Raw genomic sequence first — 10,991 nt, forward strand, 5'->3', positions numbered from 1 at the left:
TTTGTGGGACGGAGGGAGTACTTCCTATGCATGACTGGCGAACAAATCTCGCTCGTTAGATCAAAATCAAAATGATTAGTTCACAATATGGACATTTAGTTGATAATATGAATTTAAGAATAAGAGTGAACAAAAATACCTTTATATTGAAGTATTTATTTTGTCAAGAATTTAGTTTACTATAATGACGTTTTGGTTCACTCCTTTGTATAGTCAACGAAATCATGCTTATAGTGAACTAAATTCGTGTTCTCTACTTATGCATTTAAGTAAATCCCTAGATCACTACTCTGGACTATTTGTATGCAATATGGTCCATTTCTATAGGACGAAGTGAGTGGAGTATGTATTTTATCACCAAAATTAATTAATGTTGTGAATTAATTGATTTTTCTTCAACAAAATTTTCATATTTGTCCAAATTTAAGAATAAATTAATACGTTTAACCCCTATTAATAATCTAAAGCATCTAGAAATATACTATTAAGCAAAAAATAATAAACATAGCTCCTATCACCTTAGAGTGCTTAAAAATACTAATAAACATAGCTACTATCACCACTGTCATTCTAAAGAAAAGAAAAAGAAGAAAAAATGAAGTGAGAAATGCCCCCTCCTCCTCAATATCTCACGTACACATATTAATCGGTTAGAGCCCTAGATAATAGTAGAAAAAAGGACACGTTGAGAAAAACAGAGGATTTACCGTCACGGTGAAGCCGCAATGGCGGCTAACAGACCCGAAACGCGAACCACCGGAAATGTCGTTAGACCGATCACTGAGACGTCCAAAGAGAGGCTTATGGAAAAAGGCTGGAAAATTTAGCCGGTTGAGCGAATCAGGACAGCGGTGATTGAAAATTTAGCCTGTTGATTGGGCTCTTACATGTTAAGTTTTTAACTTTTTTTTCCATTTCTAGTAAGTCTAACTAACTTCTTTTATTATTTTGTTGTAGACAATTTCTGGGCCGTCTTTACCAAGTTATCTTTTTCCAATGACATTTTTGAGTACGTGCTACCAGCACCATATTATTACACATGCACACGTCGTATGAAGATGGAAGTTGTCCTCTGTTGGCCCCACTGATGGATGGGGTCAACTTGGCCGGAATTATTCCAAATTTCTATATTCATGGGGTTTTCTCAGACGATAAAGCGGTTTGGTTCTCTAAAAATAATTATGCGAATCTCGAATTAAGAAATAAAGCTGAAGAGCGACATGACCGATTGTCGGAGGTTAATGGGGTATGTCCTATAAATATACTTCAATTATTTTTTATTATTAGATATTTATGATTTAACATAGTAATTCTTTTCAGATGTTTCATTACTACAAAGATGCAATACTAATGTATTGGCCGAGTTTGAAAGATCCAAAGAGTTTGGAGGCGGCGAAAGTGTTTTTTTTTGTACGAATGGAAGAGACACGGACTTCAAACCGGTATGAGTGCACGAATGTATCTCTTCTATGCACTTGCCATTAGAGATGCAATAACAGATAGTAAGTATTTTTATTTGTAGTCTTAGATTGTTCAATTTATCATTGTTAGTTTTTAACTTTTGTTTTACAGATTTCGGCATACCCATTGGAATTCCAATCCCATTGGAAGAAGCGTTAGATTGCATAAGAAGAGCGATGGGTAAACTAATGTTATTTGGGAAACCAATAGGGGCAGAAGTGAATCCGGAGATACACATTGGAATTGGTATGATTGATAATGCTCACACGATCAATGACATACGACTACCATTTTCACGATCGATAAACAATAGACGTATTTCACGGTCGATAAACAATAGACGTAAAGCTGAATTTAAATATACTGGTGCAAAACCGAAAAAGGAATCTCCGAAAGCAACCATAGATAAACGCACTTTAGTGATTTTACCATAAAAAAAACAGGTACGTATTTAGTTTTAAATGAAATTTCATTTGCTAACAATATTTACACTTAATTTATACTGGTTTTATATTACAGATGAAGCAACTGCTTGCGATTGCAAAAAGTAGAGGTGTCAGTCTCAAAGAGAAATTTGCTGTAGTACTCCCTCCGTCCCAGAGAAGTTGGCATACTTTGAAAATGGCACGGGATTTTAGGAGGTTTTGTTTTGTGTGTTAAATGGAGAGAGGAAATATAATTTTTATATTCATGTGAGAGAGAATTTTTTCCAAAAAGGGAAATGTGACATCTTTTGTGGGACGGAGGGAGTATAATTTTGTTCATATTTAGGTTATGCACAATTCTGTCAGAGTACTACTGTAATGGGTCGAATTTGGTGGTTTCTGTTTTTTACATTCTTTTTAAATGTGAACAATATTTTTTATTCCAAAATTTCATTTAATTGTATATATACATTGACTTACTGATTAAAATGGAAACAAAATTGAAAACTGTTTCGAAATTTGCTAAAGTTTTCATTAAGCATTAAGGACGGGAACTTTGAGCAAATACTCCAACATTCCAATCATTTTCACCTCCCAATGTAAATAGTACTAGTAGTATTAAACTAATTTCACATTGAAGGTGTCTGAGAGTGTCACGTCCGTAGCTGATTAAGGATAATCTAGCTCGGGGTACCGTGACTAGGGGGGGATAGAAGAAGAGGGGGAAAGAAGTGGGGGAAATGAGAAGAATAAAAGCCAAACGACAATTTAATATTCAAGATGAAATGAAGGAAACAGTACTTAACACAAGATACGCACGATCATGCAGACTCGAGCGGTTGTTCGTACATATTCAAATTAACGAGGTCTTAGACGAAATAGAATATATCAGAGTCTTAGATAAAAGAAACGTTGCCTTTAAAAAGGCACCGCGGAAGCAAAAGAACTCGGTTCCATGTATGGAGACATGAACCTCCGAGAGTTTATTCTTGGTGAATCAACAGCACTCACTTCACCCCGCCACCGCTCAACCTGCACATTTAGAAATACATGCAGGGCTGAGTACAAAAAGTACTCAGTGATCACATTGCCGAAATATACACATATACATTTGAAAAAATTATTATCAAGCCATTATCACAGTAACACTCGGGGTTTTATTGAAAAGATCTGAGCTTACTAAAAATATTCACATTGGGCCCTTTTCCTGTACTTAGCCATATCTGATCATCTTGTGCCGTAGAGATGGTGTTCTCTCACGGTCACATCAACATTCTTGTGCCGGGAAGGTGGCCACCTTCCTCGGTCACCAGACCTGCCCTCTGGCCATAGGTCTCATGTGTACACTAGTCCGAGTAGGGACACCACCCTCACTTGGACCCGAATTCGATTCACAAATCACTTGGCCTCACGCCAAAGTAAACAACAGATAGGCATCATACAAAACATTTATGGCAAGACAACATCATTTGAAAATGAGCAACGAACATAAGTTCGAGTTTTCAAAATCATTTGAAAATAATTTTTATCCACATTAGTATGTAGGATAGAAAAGTTCACCTCGTACGCTTTCCAAGATTTTTAGATTTTTAAGCCTTGCTTCTCGGTGTTATACTCCTCGCGAGTTCTCCCTTTATGAGAAAGGAAAAATACAAGTCGACTATTCTTAGCTTCAAAAGATGTAGAAATTTTTGATGATGCAAATAAAACTATGTTTTTCCTTAGTCTTGAGTTCCCAATTAATTTGAATTTATGTTAGATCCCTATGTTTCATATCTAGTGTAAATGGATATGTATGCATATGAAAGTGAAAGGGGTTTGAAGTTACCTTGTGTGAAGAAAGAACAGAGATATGGTGGGACCTTGGTCTTTGTGGAGCCTTGATCTTGTGGAACTGCTACATTTTGTTTCTAGTGTGAATGGGTGTATATGCATAAGGAAAAAGAATGAAAGGGGCTTGAGGTTACCTTGTGTGAGAAAAGAACAGTGGGATTGTGGGACCTTTGGTCTTGTGAAACTGCACTTCTTTGGATTTTTACTTCGGATGTGTGTGGTGAAAGTTTGTTGAAAGTGATGGGGTGAAAGTGAGAGGTCAAGGTATGTATATATATGCCTTGATTTGACAAGTGGTCCGTGACAAATTAAATGCTCCATGTCTAACTCAATCTATGATGGTCTTACAAAAATATATTTTGGATACTCCTTGTAGTAATATTTGAGAGAAGCTTTGTTGGCATTCAATATCATTCTGATATCCCCTGAGCATTTACTGAGGAAATGATTTCCTTCATTTAATGTTTGCAGTACTTAATTCTTTTTGTTGGTCTTCCTCTCTAAATCCTACGGCTAATAGAGAGGTGAAATACTGTGCATGTTTCTCTTTTCCTCATCACATTTACTGACTTGCTTGGAGTAAATCCTTATCAAGGATTCGGACATGACATGGAATTTAAATATGGTGAATACTAAACTTATTTTAATATATGGACTTGACAATGGTATCAAATGTAGTTCATAATTCAACTTATTATAAAATATGTATTAATGTGTTCCCTTCTTTCATGTAGGCAAACTTATAGCATAACCATTTGTGGCTCTGGTCAACGAACCAAGCCAACTTGGTTTTGAAGCATGGCGTTCAACGACTGTCCGGGACTTACCCGTTTTTCTTCCTCCAGCTTGTAATAAATTATATTTAGATAATTCGTTTAGACTTCATCAACTTTCCGCGTGGGTACCGGACATTACAACTTTTATTTGGATTAATATATGTATATGTATTTATTATTCTCGCATATGCCTTGGCTCGATCTCCAAATAGCCCAACGGTTGATTATTTATTACGAAGAGGGATATTCGTTTATATCATAGCTATTCTAATGTATAATTAATTATAACGAGGCTAAATTTTAATAATAATAATATCATAAAGCTTTGGGTCGTTACAGCGAGTTTTCATCATAGGGCAACCATTATAGAACAGAGATGAAGTCGAGCAAACAGGGATGAAGTTTAACATCCAAAAATAACTTTGTTGCACAGATCCTGTTCATCATGGAGTTCAAAAAGAGGCAGATGAGACTTTCAGATTGCACTCCAACAGATAGAAAAAGGGCAGGCCGCAATATACAAGGAAGAGTTAGTGGATACAAACATAAAGATAAGCTGAGAATTGACTGAAACAGTGTAAGAGCATTGTCTGTCCTTGAGAAGATGGCTTCTTAACTTGAGGTTAGTAAAAACTTAGTTTCAAAGCAAGGAGAGCTGAGGTGGTGTTTAAGCCACCTTGGGACAGATTTATCAAATGGCAAAGTAAGCTATCACAACATAGTCCATATTGACGAAAAATGGTCCTACATAACCAAGGCGGTGTTCTTGGCTACTGCATCAAATGGTTCAATTGATTTTGATGAGAAAATAGGTTCATTTCTGATGCATAAAGAGCCTCCAATCAAAGATTGACTTTCGAATCATGTTAGTGTTTTGCTTTAGCCAACTATCAGACTGGATTATAGTCATCACTTAGAAATATTTATCAAAATACTCAATAATCTGCAAACCTTAGCTAATGAATAACACAAAATATGATAAGATATAGGCTCCGCTTCAGTCAACACCAAAAATGAATCATCATTATTGTGCACATTCATACTTTGCAACTTAACAATTGACTATCAGCTATATCAAATGGAAACTCTAACTGAATCTCAAATTCAACAAAGATAAGTCTCTTCTGCCACATGCTTTTGACATATTAGTAGCAAAAGTGAAACAGCTATAATCTTTGAACAATCTTCAAATATTAAAATTAACAGTGTAAAATCAAGCAGATCTAGCATTTCCTCTACATTTTCGCAAGAGCTGAAAACTAAAATTTCGAGAAGGAGAGAAAGACAACAAGCCACCAAATGTAAAGCATTTTTGGTGGCTAGTGCGGTGTAGACATTGCTGTAAATAGGAAGAGACTTTTTAACTTGATTGCCTTCCCTCCATTAAATCAGCAAATGAGTTCATATTGTCGATCATAAGACTTCAACAGTACCAGTCATGCATATAGAACTGACAATCAAGTAAGAATTTCTGCAGACATTGTATGTATTACCGAAAAATGACAGATATCGGATTGGTAATGAGATGCAAGAACTAATAGTTTACACAAGCACATAAGCTCTGATTAAGTAAAAAACGGAAATAACTAATGGCAAATGGTATCACATACAGTAATGGTCACAGGAGATCCTCAGCCACAGGAATCTCCAACCGTACAATCGACTCTCACTTAGAATATGATAAGATCTAACCCCTGATTCAGTCACCACCAAAAAGAATCATCATAATCGTGCGCATTCAGAATTGCAACTTAACCAATATAACAGGCTCATGGATATGAAACAATAAGCAAATAAATTCTTCACAATTGACTATCGGCTAAATCCAGATGGAAAACTCTAATTGAATCTCAATTTTTACAAACATAAGTCTCTTCTGCCACATGCTTTTGATATAGTGAAACAACTATAATCACCGAACAATCTTCAAATCATACAATTTCTCAAAAACTAAAATTTTGATAGAGAGAGAGGCAACAATTCACCAAGAGTAAAGCATTTCCGGTGGCGAGTGCGGTGTAGCCATTGCCGTAAATAGCAGTGAGTCCAATCACTTCGAATTCCGGTTATTGGAGCGCCACAAATATTGACATCGCATCATCTGGAAATTCACACACAATCACCGTAAAATTCAGCACAAACAGAGAAATATTAGGATCAAATTATTAATGTACCAATGCGGATCTGTGTAGATGATCTTCTTGCGTTTCGCCATTGGTTGAATTAGATATGGGTTTGGGAACTGAATGCAAAAGTAGTGGAATAAACGACGTCGTTACCGATTCTTTCGACTGACTATCCGTTCACAATTGTTATTGGTACTTAACTCGTCATTTAATTGCTATGTATAATTAATTAAAGACCAATTTAAAAATCTTGTGATTTGTCATTTGGAATTTCATTTTTTATTTTTAATATTAAAAAAATAATACCAACTATGATTTAAAAACACAATGTGAATATAATGTATGAATACATCAACAACATGAAGAAATGATAATGTCAACCCAATTTCATATTGACATTATGCAAGCATTATATTGACATATTATGTAATTTGTATTGATATAAAAAAAAAAATCCAAATTTTAACTTTGAAACGTATGCATGTAAGATCTCAGTAGAATTCTTATAAAATTATCTTTAATTTGATAATGTTGTGTAAAAAAAATAATTTAAATTGAGATAGTTAGAAGTACATTCAAAGTTATGAGATATTTTTTAAAAGTTAATTATAACTACTTTCTGTTAATTGACATAAATAACATAATTGACATTTTTTGTTGCATGTATTGATACTCGAAGATAGATGATCTTAGTCTTTGATTTTAAGATCTAATGAGTACTCATTTAGTTATAGTTAGCAATTTAACTATGAGTTAACAATATAACATGATATTTCATAAATATCTTATGGAATATAATATGTTTTACCTATGAACAAATTATCACAAGGTTATAATCATACTTATGTTGTTTGCCATCTTTATAACCTCTTCCATACTCCTACATTTATCATATATATTTGGACAAGAAAAACATAGTACTAGTAAGGAAGCGTTTCAAAGCTATGTTACAGCAAATTAAGAGCTCGTATTTGGCCTTAGCCGTACGTTTAATAAGCATGTTAATTAGTCTTATTGAATTAGTCATGTTCTTTTTATGGGTAGATACCAAAATGGGTTTTGCTTGCCCCTCAGGCTCTTCATCCAATAACAAGGATACCAAAATACAATAAAAGGAAAACAAAATTCATGACACATTCTTGGAATAACTAACTAATCCTATTGGAAAATATTGTTCGAATCCCTAATGTCAAAAACAAAAAAACAAAAAGATAACAAGCTACGTTAGAATCAAGAGTATTTCTGCTTCAGTCACATCCCCTTCTTTTCCATAGTTCTCATGCTCAAGCTTCTGATGATGTAGTTAAATTGTTTAATACAGCTTCTGATGATGTAGTTAAATTGTTTAATACTATACACATGTTACATACCGATATACAGTATTAAATTAAACTTTATAGTACTATAAAGGATAAAAGAAATTTTACCTTGAAATTCAATTGAGTTGAACAAACCTTGAAATTCAATTGAGTTGAACAAAGCTCTCAAAAAATGGAATCATCATTGGCCTAGTCCTGCAACAAGCCGAGGACCAATCGATACCAAGATGCTTCAACTATCCAGTGGCACGATCAAACATCACTAGCTCGTCTGTCGCGCTTGCAAGATACAATTGCTTACCATCCTGTGAAAACCATATCGGCAGCTGAACACCACGAATATGGAAAATAGATTCTCTTGTCCACGATCCATTGTTCATAATCCAAAGCTCATATTTCAAAGGTACAGCTGAATGTCGAATATCTTCATCATACCAGCATGCAAGAACACTTAACAACCCTTTATACTCCATTAAAAAATAATTGTCACACTTATTCTCAAGTGAGGTTAATGGTGAGGGTAAACTAGATAAAGTTTCGGTAGAAAAGTCAAATGAAAGGATAACACGACTTGCCCTACAATAAAAAACCCCAGCTACGCATGCACCTTTGGATTCCTCACCACAATGGAAGTCAGGGCATGGTATTCTCTTCCACGAATTAAGTTTGAGTGAATACAAGTCAATGTGATAACTCACACCAAGTAAATACCCTCTTTCATCTTCGATATAAGCCGAAACAACATTCAACACTTTGTAATCTTCAAATTTATGGTCATACCATAGCCCAGTTGAATTAAGATAATATGTAACGCGAGGACTGAGTTCCACTAATGGCTTAGGCAATATTTTATACCCACCTGTTGTTGGGTTCCAAAGAGCTTGTCTATCTGATATTCTATCATAAAAATGAAACAGACCATTGCAAGTAGCACTAGTGAAGTAATATTCTTGTTCAGATAGAAAAGTGGGGATATGTATGAAATACTTGGGTGAGAGGGTGTCATCCTCTTCAAGGGAATATAGGGAATATGCAACAAAATAAATCTCAGGAATACAATCACAATAATTGACAAAAATGTCAGGCTTAGGCTTAGGCTTAGGGCATATGTCTAGTTGTAAGCGTGATGCACATTTTGTCTCAGATACTTCGGGATCAGGTTCATCAGAGTAACCTACATAGTAAAAATGGAAACATTATGCATTTGAATTTTCCACATTTTTACCTCTTTTAATCATATATATGGAGTACTCCCTCCGTCCCGGCTAAGATGACACATTCCTTAGCCGGCACGGGATTTTAGGAGTTATTGATTAATGTGTTTAATTGGAGAGAGAAAAGGTGGGTAGAATTATTAAAATAGAGAGAGAAAGAAAGATGAATATTTTAATAGGAGTGAGAAAAAGTGGTTGGGTGTATTAATTGGAGAGAGAAAGTTTCCTAAGGAAATGTGTCATCTTAGTTGGGACAAACTAAAAAGGAAAACGTGTCATCTTAAATGGGACGGAGGGAGTATATAAGAAGATTAAAAAAGGAGAAATATAGTACTATAAACAAAAACTTTGTAAATACCAATCCAACGATTTCTATCCAATTGATTTCCATTGTTCCTCCTCAAAGGCGGTGCACCTTCGATTCTCGTATTATCCATTATAACTTCTGCTTCCGCCGTATCAACCATCCCAACTTCCACCGTATCATTCATCATAGCTTCCACCATATCATTCATCATAGCTTCGACTCTCTAACAAAGTTTAAAAATTTCACGCATTTAAACAAATACTACAAACAAGTCAGATATAGTATTAAAATGAAAATACATGTTTTCTCAACTGCTAATCTGCAGAAATAACTTACAAAGACAAAGCGTCGAGGTTGAGGATAAGGCTGATTTTAGACAAAGTATTGTCTTCATCATCTTCTTGTTTCACCTGATCCTAAGTAGAATCATATAATAATTAATTACTCACAACTTTAAACAATTTGAATGAAGGATAAGCATAATGAATTGATCATAATGAGTTGATGAGAATAATCAAAAGGAAATTTACCTCCTCAAGACATGAAACTCCAAAGATCTCAACCATCTTTGGACATCTCATAGGGCTATTGACACTGAGATACTTCAACTTTCCGGTGGCACAATCAAACAACACTAGCTCATGACGAAGGCTTTCAAAATACAACAGCATACCGTCCTGTGAGAACCATATCGGCCTCTCCATGCCAGGAATATGAAAAACCATTTCATCTCTTGTCCACAATCCATCTCTCATAATCCAAAATTGATACTTCCTAGTCGCATGATCGTCATATTTCCAAGGTACAGAATCTTCATTGTCCGAGAATACAAGAGCACTTAATAACCCTTTATACTCTACAATGTAACTACGCTCGTGAAACCAACCATCTGGGAAGGGTAATCTGGAAAAAGTTTCAGTAGAAATGTCGAAAGAAAGGATGGCTTCGTACATTGCATGGTAAAAAGTCCCGGACACGCAAGCCGCGCTACTTAGATCACAAGACTGAGTCCAATCTTGTGAACTGCTGTATTCATAATCTTTGCATTCTATTCTCTTCCAAGAATTAGTTTTGAGTGAATACAATTCGATGTGATGAGCGGAATGGTCATCATAACTCAATTCGTATTCGAAACGAGTATGAACAAGATTCACCACTTTGCAATCTTGTAATGAATGGTCATACCACATTCCACTTGTTTCATGATAGCAAGCAGTGCAAGGTGGGCGTTCGAACCTGCAAGGTGAGGGTTTCGAATACGGCTTGGGGAGGATCTTATACTCACTAGTCCGATTCGGACCATGATAATCAAATAGAGCATTACAGCTAGTCATGAAGTAGAAATGTTTCATTTGAAAAGAGGAAGGATTTATGTTATCTTTGTTTGATATATTGATGCTTCCTTCTTTTTCAAGGTAATATGCACTAAAATCTCCACACTCACATAGATCATTCATCATACCTTCCAACTTTCTAACCAAATACTTATTAAAATGTAAATAGATGTTTTCGAAATAACGTACCAAGATT

General features: G+C 35.1%; 1 protein-coding gene and 1 long non-coding RNA gene across 2 annotated transcripts; both read right to left on the minus strand.

Moving 5' to 3' along the window:
* Nucleotides 1–6,246: 6,246 nt before the first annotated feature.
* Nucleotides 6,247–6,797, minus strand: LOC125223342. The gene is made up of 2 exons (XR_007176701.1): nucleotides 6,670–6,797; nucleotides 6,247–6,596 (listed from the first exon to the last, which is right to left on the minus strand). It is a non-coding gene; the product is annotated as an uncharacterized LOC125223342 (long non-coding RNA).
* Nucleotides 6,798–9,526: 2,729 nt separating this feature from the next.
* LOC125220644 lies at nucleotides 9,527–10,795 on the minus strand. The gene is made up of 3 exons (XM_048122798.1): nucleotides 9,992–10,795; nucleotides 9,798–9,877; nucleotides 9,527–9,684 (listed from the first exon to the last, which is right to left on the minus strand). The coding sequence occupies exons 1-3, from the start codon at nucleotides 10,793–10,795 to the stop codon at nucleotides 9,669–9,671; spliced, it is 900 nt and encodes a 299-aa protein (XP_047978755.1). The 3' UTR covers nucleotides 9,527–9,668.
* Nucleotides 10,796–10,991: the final 196 nt, after the last annotated feature.

This window comes from Salvia hispanica, chromosome 4 (assembly GCF_023119035.1).
Source record: "Salvia hispanica cultivar TCC Black 2014 chromosome 4, UniMelb_Shisp_WGS_1.0, whole genome shotgun sequence".
In the NCBI taxonomy this organism is placed as follows: domain Eukaryota; kingdom Viridiplantae; phylum Streptophyta; class Magnoliopsida; order Lamiales; family Lamiaceae; genus Salvia; species Salvia hispanica.

Bases quoted from the DNA above. Each gene is read 5' to 3' on its own strand.
- LOC125220644 (XM_048122798.1), bottom strand. From the start codon at position 10,795: ATGACTAGCTGTAATGCTCTATTTGATTATCATGGTCCGAATCGGACT. The intron at 9,878-9,991 runs GTAAATTTCCTT...GATTCTACTTAG, and splicing joins GAGTTTCATGTCTTGAGGAG to GATCAGGTGAAACAAGAAGA.